The sequence below is a fragment of the Gekko japonicus genome, unplaced genomic scaffold, assembly GCF_001447785.1.
Source record: "Gekko japonicus isolate JY-2015 unplaced genomic scaffold, Gekko_japonicus_V1.1 scaffold893, whole genome shotgun sequence".
In the NCBI taxonomy this organism is placed as follows: domain Eukaryota; kingdom Metazoa; phylum Chordata; class Lepidosauria; order Squamata; family Gekkonidae; genus Gekko; species Gekko japonicus.
In genome coordinates, this window is record NW_015170302.1 from 191,954 (window position 1) to 208,477 (window position 16,524).

Consider the following 16,524-nt stretch of genomic DNA (forward strand, 5'->3'; position numbering starts at 1 on the left):
TCTGTGGGACCAGCGGGAGAGTTTCGTAAGAATCAGTTCTGTCTGCAGATATCCCAGATAAACCCAACAGAGAATCAGAAAGCAGTGTGATTTCTCTGTCACCTCCCCAAAAATATCTCTTTGGAGCCCACCACGGATTCCTTCTGGGCAGCAAACTGCAAAATTCAGACTTCATCTCTGGCTACATTCAAGCTACCAAACTGTTTCTCTCTAGCCCATACTCTCAAGCAAGTGGGAAGGGGGAGTCTACAAGCTTGTAGCCACCAGCTATCAAGAGCCATTTGCAAAACACTCTAAGCTAGCTAACCAGGCAGAGTTCTTGAAAGAAGGTCAAAAGGATGCTGGCAACAGCGTAGACCAGTCATTGCCAGAAGCCGGCTGTTAGTTTACAATGTTCCTGCACACTAATTAAGTCACTAAAAGCTGCTCTGAGTCCAAACCAATTTTTCCGCAGAAGTTGCCTAGCGCTTCTCTGCAGGAGTTTCTGGCACCGGTTCCTCCCAATCAAGCCTGTGCTAGGGCTGGGTGGCTTTACTGCATAGCTGCATTTGGTATGATAAGCTGAGTCCTTCCCAAAATGCAGAGAGGCAGCAGAATGATTCAGCCTCATGGGAAGTTGCCTAGTGTGTCTCTGTATGAATCACAGATCTTTTGCCTCTTTGAATTCAGAAGATGTGCCCAGACAGTGATTCATGCAGAAGCACTGGAGAAGGCTCTTCTAAAGTCAGATAATTCTGAAATCTTATTCTGAAAGGCCAAATAGGTATGGAATTCTTGACATGTTATTTTGGGCTTGAACAGCCATTTGTAGGAGTCTAATCCTGACGTAGTGGCTCAGAGGTTAAGACACTGAGTTGCAGACCGGAGTTGCAGTTTGAGACCCAAGTGCCGCGTGATGGAGTGATTTCCTGTCTCTGGCTCCAGCTCCTGCCAACCTAGCAGTTTGAAAGCAAGAAATTGCAAGTAGATAAATAGGTACCTCTTTGGTGGGAAGGTAACAGCATTCTGTGAGCCTTGGCGTTTAATCATGCCGGCCACATGACCACGGAAATGTCTTCGGACAGCGCTGGCTCTTTGGCTTGGAAACCGAGATGAACACCGCCCCCTAGAGTCAGAATCGACTGGCTTTCAAGCAAGGGAAACCTCTCCCTTTCCCTAATCCTGATGAAGGCCACAGTGCTGGAGAAGGGAAATTTACCTATCCCTCCGCACCATTTCCCCCAATCAGAAATAACCTCTGGGGAGGCAAAGTCTGGATATAAACATTTTAAATAAGCACTCTATAGATATTGTGTCTATATATTTCCAACTAGAACTATGGGGGTTGTATTTTTAATCAGGAAAATTACCTGTGGGGAGGAGAGTTGGGGGGGGGGGCTTTCCACGTACCATGGCCCTAATCTAGATTGGACCAAACCAGAGTGGCTTTATCCCAATCTCCAAGGACAGGTGTAGCTCGGTCCGAAAAGAACCCTTTGGGTATAGCCTCCTGTTTTAATTCAGAAAGGTGCCTCCACTCTCAGAGTCTACGCAACTCTGATACATCGGGTTGCCAACCCCCAGATGCAACCTGGAGTTCTCCTGGAATCACAACTGTAGTCTTCAGACTACAGAGATCAGTTCCCCTGGAGAAAACAGCTGCTTTGGAAGGTGGACTCGACTATGGCAGGCATCCCATCCCTCCTGAGCTCTCTCCCTTCCCAAACTCCACTCTCCCCGGGCTCCACCCCCAAAGTCTCCAGGAATTTCCCAACCTAGACCTGGCAACCCTGTTCCCAGCCTGGAGTTGGCAGCTGCGCAGGCCAAGGAGGGCCGTTTTGGGACTCAAGAGGCAGAGAGCGAAGAGCAAGTAATACAGCTCATTTTTGCCTGGCGGCCCTCAGCCATGTCCTTAATGAATCAGCCAGCTCTCTGGTTTGCACCGCTTTCCTGGAAAATCTTTTTTGGTGCGAGGTGGGATCGGCGTCCACAGGCTGGTACGGGGGGGGGGGGGGCGCATCTGATCAGGGCCAAGCTGGCTCTTCCCGAGGGCAGCTGACAAACAGGTCTTCTGTCCAAGCATTCACCTGGGCCAGTTTAGCTCCTGGCTTGCGTTCCAAGAGCATGCCCTCCTAAAACAAGCAGGGAGTTCTGAAGCAGCCTCTGGAACATTTGTGAACAGAGCCTCCCAAGTTTTCTTTTCCCTTCTAAGGTTCGCAGCTGCTTCTCACCCTAGGGGAACTTCCATGCTCCCCCCCATCTCTCAACAGAATCGCATAAAAGCAGGGGTCATTTCCTGCAGGAGCGCACAGGAGCGGAGCTCTGGCAGTAAAGAGCCCAGGGGGCGGGCACATGCAACAAGCCCCACCCCCTGCTCCCAGCAGCCCTCAGTCAGAGCAAGAAGCAGCCAGGTAAGGGGTCATTTCCTGCAGGAGCGCACAGGAGCGGAGCTCTGGCAGTAAAGAGCCCAGGGGGCGGGCACATGCAACAAGCCCCACCCCCTGCTCCCAGCAGCCCTCAGTCAGAGCAAGCAGCAACCAGATAAGGTGCATAGCCCCCCCCACCCAAAACAGTCCAGTGGCACCTTTAAGACCAAGTTTTATTCAGGTACAAGCTCTTCCTCCTCTGCGAGGACAGATCTGCACGTCCCCCGCCCCCAATAGCTAGCAATCCAAAACAGTCCAGTGCAGCCTGAGCGGTGGGTGTTGCCTTCTGACACACTTCCAGTGATGTCAGGGGGTGTGGCATATGCAAATAAGTTATGCCAATGAGTTATGCTAATGAGCTCCTGCACCTCTTTTTCTACGAAATGTCCCTTGCATGAAACTACAATCCCCAGTATCCTTTAGGGGAAGCCATGATTGTGATGCAAGGAATATTGGAATGTTTTGCAAACTACAATTCCCAGTAACCTTTAGGGGAAACCATGATTGTAATGCAAGGAATATTGGAATGTTTTGATGACATACCACCGCGCCCACCTCAAAAAAAGAAAGGAAAAAATGCTGTTAAGTTACCTCCATGCTTAAAAGGAGACAAACGGAGAGTCTCAGTTTACTTCCCACAATTACACGTTTATCCCCTATTCTGACATATTGATTGCTTTGCTGTCCTTTCCCCCCTTCATTGAATCAAAACAACTGTTGACCTGACAACCTTAGCTTGTTACTTAGTTTTGTCATTGCATGTCTTAAAACATCTTCATCATGTGACATGTTAATTTGCTGCTCAGCCTCTGTCTATAAGTTTGAACTCTCACCTTCCGTTCCAGTGTATTTGAAAAAATGTGCCTTGCACACGAAAACTCATACCTTGAATAAACCTTTGTTGGTCTTAAAGGTGCCGCTGGACTCTGAATTTGTTCATGACATGATAGGGATGTTATAAGAGAATTTTAATAGTAAAAGGTTGCCAGGTCCAGAATTGGAAATTCCTGGAGATTTGGGGGTGGAGCCTGGGGAGGACAGGGACCTCAGTGGGGTACAGTGCAATAGAGCCCACCTTCTAAAGCAGCCATTTTCTCCAGGGAAACTAATCTCTGCCACCTGGTGATCCCTTGTAATTCCGGAGTTCTCCGTGCCCTTCCTGAGTGCCCTTGAATCCCTTTTGCGCTCCAGGGTGTCACCTAGTGACAGAACATGAGTATTAGCTTTATGGAAGGAATCTTCCCTTTAGCCTTCAAAACAGCTGCTCCTTCAGCTGGTCTCTGTAGCAGAAGCTAGCATATCAGTTGGTTCCTGTAGAAGAAGAATGAACAAGAGTATTTAAGGATTTTTTTTAAAAAAGGAAATAGATTTGAAAAAGCCCAGTTCATTGTTTAATTTATGGGATTCACTGCCAGATGTTTCAATGGGCGCTGGCTTAAATTATGTTTGAAAAACACTGGTCAGATTCACGGAGCAGTAGTTCTGACCATGTTTATTGATTCAGTGGAACCTCTGCATCCAATGGCAGTGTACCTCTGGCTGTCTCCTGTTGGCAACAGGATGCTGGATTAGATGGACACTTAGTTTGATCGAACAAACAAGTCCATTCTTACAAAGGAACTGTGTGACACTGGAGAAAAGGACATCTCACCTGAGTTGCTGCCTATGGCAAGAAAGGCAAGTTAAAAACATTTTAATACATAAAATTGTAGCAGTTAGACCACAGGGGCATGGGGGGGGGGGCAACACCTTTGTGGCCAATGCTCCCTCGAAGCTGTGGAGTCTTGTGAGCAAAAATTCTACTTTGTGAGTCACTGGCATTAAAGTTGTGAGCAGGCGATTTGGCTTCCGTATAAATTAGTCAGCTCTGGAGCCCTCCTTCCTGAGCTAAGACAAAAATCTGTGAGCCAGAGGCTAAAAACCTGTGAGCTAGCTCACACTAACTCAACTTAGAGGGAACACTGTTTGTGGCCCTACTTGCTAGCTCCCAAAGGCCCTTGGCTGTCCCCTGTTGGAAACAGGATAGGTGGGCCGTTAGTTTAATATAAGGAGTCAGTGTGTGCAAAGGAACTGGGTGACGCCAGGAAAAGAAAAGAAAATCTCACATAAGACAGCTTGTGCAGGAAAAGAGCTATTCCAGACGGGTAGGGAAACTTTCCACACTGTATTGGGCTTCATGAGAAAAACACATGTGGAATACCAGTAATGGAAATAAATCCAAATGGGTATTGAGACTCTGATCCCAAAAGTCTGACCTGCCGTTCTATCTTTTAAGGGAGCGGCTGCACCGCCTGGTTTTCCAAAGGCCCTTTCCCCACCCTTCCGAGATCTCGTCTTCCCGCCTCATCCTCACCTGCGGCAGAAGCGCTACACCCTCACGCCGGGGCACCTGAAGTGGGACCACTACAACTTGACGTACAAGTAAGGCCGTCTCCCATATGCTGTGGATCCGAGTTCAGCAATCATTGAGGCTGAATCTGCTGCTACTGGTGCCTTTTTTCATGAGACCGCATTTATGTTGAACGTTCTGCTGAACAATTAAAAACACGCCATTACAAGATCAGGCGGGGGAAGTGTAGGGTTACCGGGTCCCCTGGGCCACCAGTGGGGGATGGGGGTTAGGGTTGCCAATTCCATATTGGGAAATTCATGGAGATTTGGGGGTGGAGCCTGGAGAGGCCAAGGACCCAAAGAGTGATTGACACTTGGAATTCACTGCCACAGGAAGTGGTGGCAGCTACAAGCATGGACGGCTTCAAAAGGGAATTAGATAAGCATATGGAGCAGAGGTCCATCAGTGGCTATTAGCCGCAAGGTATAGATAGGGACTCTGGGGCGAGTGATGCTCTGTCATCTTGGTGCTTGGGGGGGTCAACAGTGGGAGGGCTTCTAATGTCCTGGCCCCACTGGTGGACCTCCTGATGGCACTGGTATTTCTGGCCACTGTGTGATACAGAGTGTTGGACTGGATGGGCCTTTGGCCTGATCCAACATTGGCATCTCTTATGTTCTTATGTTCTTATGACCTCAGTGGGGTACAATGCCATAGACTCCACCCTCCAAAGCATCCATTTTCTCCAGGGGCCCTGTAGTCTGGAGATGAGATGTAATTTCGGGGGATCCCCAGGTCCCACCTAGAGGCTGGAATCCTTAGGGGAATGTTTTTTAGATGCCAGTACTGGCCACTGTGTGACACAGAGTGTTGGACTGGATGGGCCTTTGGCCTGATCCAACATTGGCGTCTCTTATGTTCTTATGATTGATTGATTGATTTTTTTAAAAAAATCCCTCTTTTCAGTAAAATTCTCAAAACCATGTCCAATTTCTTTTAAAACACAAATTAAACTATAAAAAGCCCTCAGAGCAAACAAAAGATAATGCAAATTTAAAAAGAGAGACTACCAGCCCTTAGAGAATCCTGCAAGATAAAAGCAACTATGAATCCACGACTAACTTGAGATAATCTTTCCCCTCTTTGGAAAAGAAGCACACACCCCAAGAGAAGGGGCCAAAAATACATGTTGGGGAAATTAATTCCAAAATCTTGGTGCCGGCACTGAGAAGGCCTTGTTACATGTAAAATACCTACCAAACTTCTGCTTAGGGTTTCTCCAGCAGTCTAAAGTTTACAACCAGGCATAAAGAGCTATTGTGGTTTAGTGAGCAGAGTATTAGACTGGGGAGAGCTGGGTTTGAGTCTCCTTCTCTCTGCCATTAAATTTACTGGGTGACCTTGGACTACCCACTCTGTCTTAGCCTACCCTACAAGGTGGCTGTGAGGACCAAATGGATGAGAAGAACTGTGCATGCTGTCATGAGCTCCCTGGGTGAAGCGGCAGGATAAAACTAAGATTTTAAAAGGATCTCTAGGGGACATCAGGACATTCCTAAATGGCAAGGGTAGGGAACTGTGATTTGGCAAGGATGGAGTCCAGAAAATAGGCATTCTGTCTTGTGTATATGGATGCCCTGACCTGTATAGCTAGGCTGATGTTGTCAGATCTCGGAAGCTAAGCAGGGTCGGCCATTGTCAGTATTTGGATGGGAGACCACCAAGGAAGTCTGGAGTTGCGATGCAGAGCCAGAAATGGCAAACCACCTTTGTTAGTTTCTTGCCTTGAAAACCCCTATGTGGTCACCCTCAACTGGCTGCGACTTGATGGAGTCATTTCCTGCAGGAGCGCACAGGAGCAGAGCTCTGGCAGTAAAGGGCCCAGGGGGCGGGCACATGCAACAAGCCCCACCCCCTGCTCCCAGCAGCCCTCAGTCAGAGCAAGAAGCAGCCAGGTAAGCTGCAGAGCCCCTCCCGGCCCCCCGGTCCAAAACAGTCCAATGGCACCTTTGAGACCAAGTTTTATTCAGGTACAAGCTCTCCCTCCTCTGTGAGGGCAGATCTGCACGTTCCCCCCCCCCATAGCTACCGTAGCAATCCAAAACAGTCCAGTGGAGCCTGAGCGGTGGGTGTTGCCTTCTGACACACTTCCGGTGATGTCAGGGGGCGTGGCATATGCAAATAAGTTATGCTAACGAGTTATGCTAATGAGCTCCTGCACCTCTTTTTCTACGAAATGATCCCTGTTGATGACACTTTACACACACACAGAGGGACGGTTGGATCATAGGGAATAAGGGCCCAGTCCACTTGCCGCCTGTCTCCATTGACAATTTTACGTTTGGGCCCCCCACCTTTAACAACTCAAACAACCCCTCTGCCTCAGTAATGGATGAATAGCCGGTGTCCTTTGACCAAAGGACTCTGTGCCAGGGGTGACCACATCAACGCTGTCACCTTGTTAGGGACTCAGACGGAGATGCGGGTTTATCCAGCCATGACTGCGTAAAGGACGGCCGAGCTCCTCCCAAGGCTCAGAAGTGCCAAATTGAGAGTTGGCAGGTGCCAGCACGTTGGCCTGGTTAACCTCAAGCGGCCAGCCTGGGCGGTTTGAAACGTTTTACCTCAGCCTTGGCCAGGGACCTGCGGCCCGCTGGCCAACAAAAAGAGAGGCCTTTTGTTCTCCTCAGCCAAGTGCTGGAGAGAAATGTGCTATATATGTGTGTGTGTGTATTTAACATAACATTTCTACCCTGTCCTCCTTCCAAGTTGCTTGGGACGGCGTGTTTATTTGACTGAAACGTATCGAAACAGTTTGACAGAGAAATTGCTGCCCCGGCAGTCTACAGCAATAAAGGTGAACATGAAAACCTTGCTTGATAACAAAAGCGAGTCTAAACAATAATATCCAAAAACACGGATCCGGTCCGAGATAAAGCCGGCAGGTAATAAACGTGACAAACAGCAACGTTAAGCTCCAGACAGGAAAACAAAGCAACAAAAAACCCCAAACCCTGGCATGTTCAGGGTTGCCAACCTCCAGGTGGTGGGTGGATATCTCCCAGAATCACAACTGGTCTCCAGAGAACAGGGATCAGTTCCCCTGGAGAAAATGGTTGCTTTGGAAGATAGACTGTATAGTGTTATCTTTAGGGTTGTCAGTTCTGGATTGCAAAATGCCTGAAGATTTTGGGTGTGGAGTCTGGGGAGGGAAGAGACACAGCAGGATATAATGCTTTAGAGTCTACCCTCCGAAGCAGCCATTTTCTGCAGGGGAACTGATCTTGGTCATCTGCAGGGCTTTTTTTGTAGAAAAAGCCCAGCAGGAACTCATTAGCATAATAGGCCACACCCAACAGCAGAAACCCATTAGCATATTAGGCCGCACCCCTGACAAAAGGGAAGGGAAGGCACCTTTGGCATGCCCAGGCGCTGGGGTGTGTGTGCACAGGCCTTCCCTGTGTAGCCAGGCACGCAGAGGTTTTGGCTGTAGTGGGCGTGGCCAACTCTGAAGCCATCCGGAACTCCGTTCCTGTGCGTTCCTGCCCCAAAATAGCCCTGGTCACCTGGATATCAGTTGTAATAGCGGGAAAACTCCAGGTGCTACCTGGAGGCTGGCAACCCTAGTTATACCCTGCTGAGGACACTCCCCTCCCCAAAACTCACCTTCCACCAGCCCCACCTATCAAAATCTCCAGGTATCTCCCAACCCAGAGCCTGCGCCACTTGTTAGCCAAATCAGGAGGGGCCGTGGCTCAGTGGAAGAGCCTCTGGTTTGCATGCAGAGGGTCCCAGGTTCAATCCCTGGCACCTCCAGTTAAAATGGACCAGGCAGTAAGTTAGGCAGAAGACCTCAACCTGAGACCCTGGAGAGCGGCTGCCAGTCAGAGTAGACAATATTGACCTGGATGGTCCGGCGGTCTGATTTCAGTGTGAGGCAGCTTCATGTTCACGTTCAAAATTCTGCTTTCTTCCAGATGGTTCACACAAATTTCAGGAGCTGTTGCCAGTTTGGTGTAGTGGTTAAGTGCACGGACTCTAATCTGGGAGAGCCGGGTTTGATTCCCCACTCCTCCACTTGCACCTGGCTGGATGACCTTGGGCAAGCCCTAATTCTGATAAGAGCTGTCCTTGAAAAAGAGCAGTTTCTGTCAAGAGCTCTCTCAGCCCCGCCTACCTCACAGGGTGTCTGTTGTGGGGAGGGGAAGGGAAAAGGAGTTTGTCAGCCGCTCTGAGACACCTTTGGGTAGTGATGGGCGGGGGTATAAATCCAATCGTCTCTTCTCTTCTTCTTCCACGGCTGTGGAGCAGTTCCTGATGCTTTGGGTAGTGATGGGCGGGGGAATAAATCCAATCGTCTCTTCTCTTCTTCTTCCACGGCTGTGGAGCAGTTCCTGATGGTGACCACCTGGTCTCTCTTGACTTCCAGGACCCCCCAGTCTTTCCTTCTGTTTTTAATCCCCCCCTGCAGGATTCTGTCCTTCCCCAGGAACCTCATCAACGAGAGCCAGACGAGGAAGGGCCTGGCGACCGCTTTCCGCATGTGGAGTGACGTCACCCCTTTCAGCTTTCGGGAGGTGTCGCCAAGCGAAGCCAGCGACCTGAAAATCGGTAGGCCTCAACCTAGGGTTGCCAGACTGCCGGTGGGGCCTGAGGGGGGGCTCCAGAATTTCAATTGATCTCCAGCATGGGTCGTTTCGTAGAAAAAGAGCTAGGGGAACTCATTAGCATAACTCATTAGCATATGCCACACCCCCTGACATCACCGGAAGTGTGTCATAAGGCCACACACCCCGCCCCCAATGGTCCCGGCCGCCGCCGCCGGCCTTGCAGCTACCAAATCTCCAGGAATTCCCCAGCCTTGAGTTGGCAACCCTACCAGTAATCATCCTGGTGCCACTTCAAACAGGCCTTCCTCAGAGGTCATACATATGTGGCAAGATGGTTCATAATTATATTCACACTGCTTTTTACTTGTGAATACTGTGGGAACACAATCAAAGAAGGAAATTTTTGGACCATAAGTTTATTTTATAATCACTGGGCTAGTGATTGCACTTTAAAGGTCTTATGTGCATATTTATCCTGTGCCTGGTGATTTTATTTTTGAACAATTTACTTTATGGTCCTTATTGAATCTATACTTTGTATATATTTCTGATTGTGTTTATGTGAATATAATTATTAACCATCTTGCCACATATGTATGACCTCTGAGGAAGGCCTATTTGGCCGAAACGCGTAAGGTCAACATTTTAAGCCCTTGATATTGTTATGTTTTATATACATTGGTTGTAATTGGGCCCCTCTATATGTTTTAAAATTTGTTATTATCAATAAATACATGTACCTTTTTTATGGAAAGGTTTTAATATTGGCCCTCCTTTTCACTAACCTTTGTTTGGTTCTGGAGTTTATTGTTAGGTTCAGTTTTTTTCCCTTCTTGTTTCTGCCACTTCAAACAGTCCGGCAAAGCAGGGCAGGGTATTTGGAGGTGTGTAATGGTGGGGCCCTCAGGCAGTGTTATTTATCGTGAAAACAGAGATGCCGCAAACCCGTACCACTATTCCTCTGTGAAATGCTGGAGGGTGCATATCATAATCCCTGGTTCCGCACCAGTTCGGTGTCGTGGTTAGGAGCGTGGACTCTGATCTGGGAGAACCGGGTTTGAGTCCCCACTCCTCCACATACAGCTGCTGGTGTGACCTTGAGTCAGTCACACATTGGCTTTCAGAGCTGTTCTCTCAAGGGCAGTCCTCGAAAGAGCTCTCTCAGCCCCACCGACCTCACGGGGTGTCTGTTGTGAGGAGGGGAAGGGGAAGGAGATTGTAAACTACTCTGAGACTCCAAGTGAAGGGCGGGGTATAAATCCAATCTCCTCCTCCTCCTCCTCTTCTCCTTCTCCCTCTCCTCACTGAAGGCAATTCTAGCCTTTGGGCAAGACCGAGGTCCAAGATGGCTCTTATGATGCTGTTATGTCTGCGCAGGCCGCAGTCTCCCTCGAAGCCCGTTTTCAGTCCAGACTGGTGATAAGCAATGCAACTAGTGTTGCCATTCTCCAGGTAGGCCCTGGAGTCCTCCCAAAATCACAACTGATCTCCAGACGCAGTGTTCCCTCTAAGCTGAGTTAGTGTGAGCTAGCTCACAGTTTTTTTAGCCTCCAGCTCACACACTTTTGTCCCAGCTCAGGAAGGATGGCTCCAGAGCAAACCGATTGATGCAGCGGCCAGATCGCTCGCTCACAGCTTTAATGCCAGTAGCTCACAAAGTAGAATTTTTGCTCACAAGGCTCCACAGCTTAGAGGGAGCATCGCTCCAGATTAAAGAGATCAGTTCCCCTGGAGGAAACGGTAGCATTGGAGGGTAGACTGTACAGAATCACCTCTCCACTGAACACCCCCCCCCTCTTCCCAAACGTCCCCTTCCCAAGGCTGTGCCCCCAGATCTCCAGGAATCCCCCAAGCTAGAGTTGGCAACCCTGAGAGAGGGTCTGTACAGTTTGGCTCTGCGTCCTCAAGGGAATCTTGGTGTGTTTGCAAACATCAGTTCAGGCGCCCAGCCTTCCAGGGATAACGGAGACTTCCTCTTTGCCTGACCTGCTCTTTCTCCGCCCTTCCTCCCCAGGATTCTATTCCATAAACCACACGGATTGCCTGGAGTCCCAAATCCATCACTGTTTCGACGGCACGACCGGAGAGCTGGCCCACGCCTTTTTCCCACAGACTGGCGAGATCCATTTCGATGACCATGAATACTGGATTGTGGGGCAGACGAGATTTAGCTGGAAAAAAGGTAGACCTCCCACTCTCCCAAGGGGAGGACTTGCCACTCCAGAACAATGCTTGGTACACCTTCCCGGCTGTTCCCAGCTGTGTGTGTAGTGTCCCAAAATCCTGCAGCACATTTCAAAACGGGTAGTAGTTGAAGACACGACTGAAGCATGCATGGTCTGGAGAGCCAGCTTGGTCACGGTGTCGTGGTTAAGAGTGGCGGATTCCCCACTCCTCCACGTGAAGCCAGCTGGGTGACCTTGGGTCAGTCACAGTTCTCTCAGCCCCACCTGCCTCACGGTATTTGTTGTGGGGGAGGGGAAGGGAAAGGTGATTGTCAGCCCCTTTGGGGCGGCTTGCACTGTCCTTTCCCTTCCCCTCCCCACAACAGACACCCTGGGAGGTAGGTGGGGCTGAGAGAGCTCTGAAAGAAACGGCTCTTTTTCAAGAACAGCTCTTATCAGAACTACGGCTTGCCCAAGGTCATCCAGCCAGGTGCAAGTGAAGGAGGGGGGGGGGATCAAACCCGGTTCTCCCAGATTAGAGTCCGCACTCTTAACCACGACACCAAACTGGCGCTTGATCATATTGGGCTAGATCGTCTTGGGCTAGCATAGATCAGCTTTGGGTGTTCGTATTTCACACACTGATGGTGAGTCTCCTTGTTTTTCCTTTTGTTAAGAGACTGGGCCTCAAGAACCAACACTTTCTTGGCTCTTAGCACAGCACAGGGCTGGTTACTGAATACAGGCAGTGCCCTCCGCCGTGTATCACGGGGGTGGCTTGTTTGCCAGTGTTTAGCGGGTTTCGCCATCCTAAACATAATTCCCTTCTCCCTTCTTGTTTGACTCAATGGCAGACAGACTTTGAGAATGTGAATATCAGCCCAAGAATGTTCCCAGTTCAGAGGCGGCTGCCGAGGGGTTTCGACCGCACTTGCGTAACCCTTTCTCCCCCCTGGCTCCGATCCAACCATTTGTGTTCTGGCCACGAAACCTTTCCCTCGATTTTTTTTTTTTTTTGCCGGAAGGCTGTTTACATTTTTCAGGCCCTCCATCACCAGCTTTTCTGCATACGTGGTCGTTTTGCGGGCAAGGACAGACGCCTCAGTAATGGTTGGGGAAGGTCTGGTCCTCCGTGAACGTTAAATGGGTAGCAGATGGTTCTTGAGCAGAGGAGAACGAAGGAATAATTTTTAAAAAACCAGTCCAGAAAGCAAAAGAGAGAGGTGACAGTGCACACCATAATGTATGACTGCGAGAGCTGGACCGTAAGGAAGGCCGGGCGCCAAAGAATAGATGCTTTCAAAATATGGTGCTGGAGAAGACTCCTGAGAGTCCCTTGGGCTGCCAGGAGATCAAATCAGTCAATCCTAAAAGAAATCAACCCTGACTGTTCCCTGGAAGGCCAGATACTGACGCTGAAGCTCAAATACTTTGGCCACCCAATGAGAAGGGAGCCCTCACTGGCGAAGACCCTGATGCTGGGAAAGACTGAAGGTCAAAGAAGACGGGGACGGCAAAGGATGAGATGGTTAGACAGTGTGATCGATGCAACGGACATGAAATTGAGCAAACTCCGGGGCACGACGGAAGACAGGAGGGCCTGGTGTGATGTGGTCCATGGGGTTGCAAAGAGTCGGACCTCAAATACTTTGGCCACCCAATGAGAAGGGAGCCCTCGCCGGAGAAGACCCTGATGCTGGGAAAGACTGAAGGTCAAAGAAGACGGGGACGGCAAAGGATGAGATGGTTAGACAGTGTGATCGATGCAACGGATATGAAATTGAGCAAACTCCGGGGCACAACGGAAGACAGGAGGGCCTGGCGTGATGTGGTCCATGGGGTTGCAAAGAGTCGGACTCGACTGTGTGACTGAACAAGAACAAAAGAGCCTTTAATTGCTGGATCTGGTTTCTGGAGAGCCAGTTTGGTGTAGTGGTTAAGTGGGCAGACTCTAATCTGGGAGAACCGGGTTTGATTCCCCACTCCTCCACTTGCACCTGCTGATGTGACCTTAGGTCAGTCACAAGCTCTGGCACAGCTGTCCTTGAAAACGAGCAGTTTGTGTCAGAGTTCTCTCAGCCCCACCTACCTCACAGGGTGTCTGTTGTGGGGAGGGGAAGGGAAAGGAGTTTGTAAACCGCTCTGAGACTCCAAGTGAAGGGCGGGGTATAAATCCAATCTCTTCTCTTCTTCTTCTTCTTCCCTGCTACACCAGTTGGTAACATCTGCCACCCAGCATGCATTTTCCCAAACCCCTCCATTCAAGTTCACCAATAATTTTGTTAAAACTTTCCCTGGGAGAGGAGACTCATCCATAAAATAAATGTCAAGCACCTGATGTGGATTGCGGTTTCCTTGCACAGATACGTTACTCGACTAGACATCGGCCATCGAACAGTAAATCACTGGAGGAAAATGGCCCTTCGGGCTCAGCCCCGGATTCTTTCCACACACAAATATGTGGACACTGCAAACGGGGAGTTACGGCCCCCGTCTTTCTAAATCCAGCTGTGTTCTGGCCCGAGGCAGCCATCTTTCCATGACAGCCATCCACAAGATTTGCAGATGATACCATTTCCTATTTAGGAAGAGGAGAAAAGTTTTTGGGTAATGCTTTGAGGTTTAATTGTCGAAGGAAAACTACCAGATTTCACAACATCTCCGCACTAGGCCAAGACGGAGGATCAGGGTGTCTTTTTGATGAAAAACAAACACTTTTAAAGCCTTTTTAAAAAGAGTCAGACATTGTTGGCAAAATCAGGGCCTCATCCTGCCTCACTCGTCTTCCATCTGGCATGGGGGATCCAATAAATGATAGAGAACGATCTCGTAGTGGATAGAGACAGTGTTGCGTGATGGTCAGAGTGTAAGAGTGGGGATACCTGGGTTCAGATCAGTCGTGAAGCTCATGGGAAGCCCTGGGGCCATCTCTCTCTTTTAGTTACCTACCTTGCAGGGTTGTTGTGAAGATACAGTGGAGAAGAAGAGAACCATGTGCCCCAATGACAGAATTAGAATGTGATAATTGATCTCGGGAGCTGATCTATCTGTCCTGCCTCCGTACTATTGAATCAACAAGCTTAAATTTTTGTTCACGGGTTTATAGAAAAGATGTTATGGCCTTCTTTGTGTGTTTTTATGTCAGACATCTTGTCGTATTGTGATCTCGTTTGTGTTCTGAGAAGGCAAACAGCCTGTTGCCTCTTTTAAGCATCTCTAAATGCCTTTGATTTGGGGCTGCATTCACACGACACAGCGTTCTAGGGTTGGATTAGCCCCCAGTGAGTTGCGATGTCTGGATGTGGGTGATGGGGCTTTCTGGTTCAAGTTTGTTACAGCTGTGATAGGTCATAATACAGTCTCCCTAGTTGTGCTGAATTGGTGGAACATCTGTGGTGGGTTACAGATGTAGCTGTTGCAAATTATAGCTTATAAATGCTTATCTGGCATAGTTTTAACTTTGTTTTGTGTGTGATGATGATGAAGAATTCTGTTGAACTCAAGCTTGCTCCCTGCCAGTTTGGTGTAGTGGGTAGGAGTGTGGACTCTAATCTGGGAGAACCACGTTTGATTCCCCACTCTTCCACATGCAGCTGCTGGTGTGACCTTTGGTCAGTCACAAGTTCTCTCAGAGCTGTTCTCTCATGAGCAGTCCTCGAAAGAGCTCTCTCAGCCCCACCTACCTCACAGGGGGTCAGTTGTGGGAAGGGGAAGAGAAAGGAGATTTTAAGCCGCTCTGAGACTCCTTCGGGTAGTGAAGGGTGGGGTATAAATCCAATTTCTTCTCTTCTGCTCTGTTGTGTGTCTACTGGTCCTACTAGAAATCTATTAGGCACTTGTGACGTTTGGTCTTAATTTTCAGATGCCGATCGTATTGTGTTCCCTTTACTCCAGTGGTTTGGCTTACTGACCTGGTCCACATTGCCGCTCACGAAATCGGCCACGCCCTCGGGCTGATGCACTCCCTGGATCCGAACGCTCTGATGCACCTCAATGCGACGCTGACTGGGAAAAACGTCATCTCCCAGGATGAGATGTGGGGGATCTTCAGGCTTTATGGTGAGCATGTGGGTGTGGAGGTTGCCAAGAGGAAAAACTGGCATTCTTTAAACACTAGCAAAATATTCCCCAAATGTGGGCAAGATAGCTGCACTGGTTGAGTCTCTCCCACTGTATGTCCATTTTTAATTCTTGCCTCTTTGGTTCCAGGCCTCCTAATTATGGCAGGCTTCACTCCTTCCTTTCATTTTGTTGGTTGCTAGGCATGCAAATAGGTTTGAGAGGAGAGTGGAAATTAACAGTCAGTTTGTTGTAGTGGTTAGAAGCGAGGAGTCTAATCTGGGAGAACTGGGTTTGATTCCCCACTCCTTCACATGCAGCTGCTAGAGTGAGCTTGGGTCAGTCACAAGTTCTCTCAGGGCTGTTCTCTCAAGGGCAGTCCTCGAAAGAGCTCTCTCAGTCCCACCTGCCTTACAGGGTGTTTGTTTTGGGGAGGGGAAGGGAAAGGAGATTGTAGACTGCTCTGAGACTCCTTTGAATAGTGAAGGGTGGGGTATAAATCCAGTCTCCTCCTCCTCCTTTTAGTGGCTATGGATATTGCAAAACCACTGATGCCTGTCTTTAGCAGGAGGAAGCAGAGATGTTCTCCTATGCATTTCCGAGTAGAGGCCTCGCTCTTTGTCTCCAGTTAAAGATTACAGCTTCCCCAGTGGTTATCAGCTCCTCTGCTTTGGGGCAGTACTTCTCTCACCCAAGGATTGGTCAAGTTGGCCCACTCCAGTGATTCACTCCTATTCCCAGTCGATGTCTAGCAAAGGCCTCTTCTCTGCTCTGTTGTGAACAACCAAAAAGCTGGAATGCGTAGCATCACAAAGATACCAAATATACAAATTCCGCTAGGAAAAACACCATCAAAAATTGCCAAAAATATATAAACTCTCTTTCACAATTATAATCTCTATTTCACAATTTACAATTTTAAAATTGGTGGTGTCACAACATCAAAATAAGTG

The 16,524-nt window shown here is 49.0% G+C and overlaps 1 protein-coding gene across 1 annotated transcript in view; it reads left to right on the top strand.

Annotated features, from left to right (window-relative positions):
• MMP23B (matrix metallopeptidase 23B) overlaps positions 1 to 16,524 on the top strand; it is a 28,087-nt gene that overhangs the window by 1,186 nt on the left and 10,377 nt on the right. The window contains exons 2-5 of the mRNA XM_015417953.1: positions 4,681 to 4,826; positions 9,209 to 9,348; positions 11,362 to 11,529; positions 15,407 to 15,571. Coding sequence (XP_015273439.1) covers positions 4,681 to 4,826; positions 9,209 to 9,348; positions 11,362 to 11,529; positions 15,407 to 15,571 — 619 coding nt within the window. The remainder of the gene's footprint in view (positions 1 to 4,680; positions 4,827 to 9,208; positions 9,349 to 11,361; positions 11,530 to 15,406; positions 15,572 to 16,524) is intronic.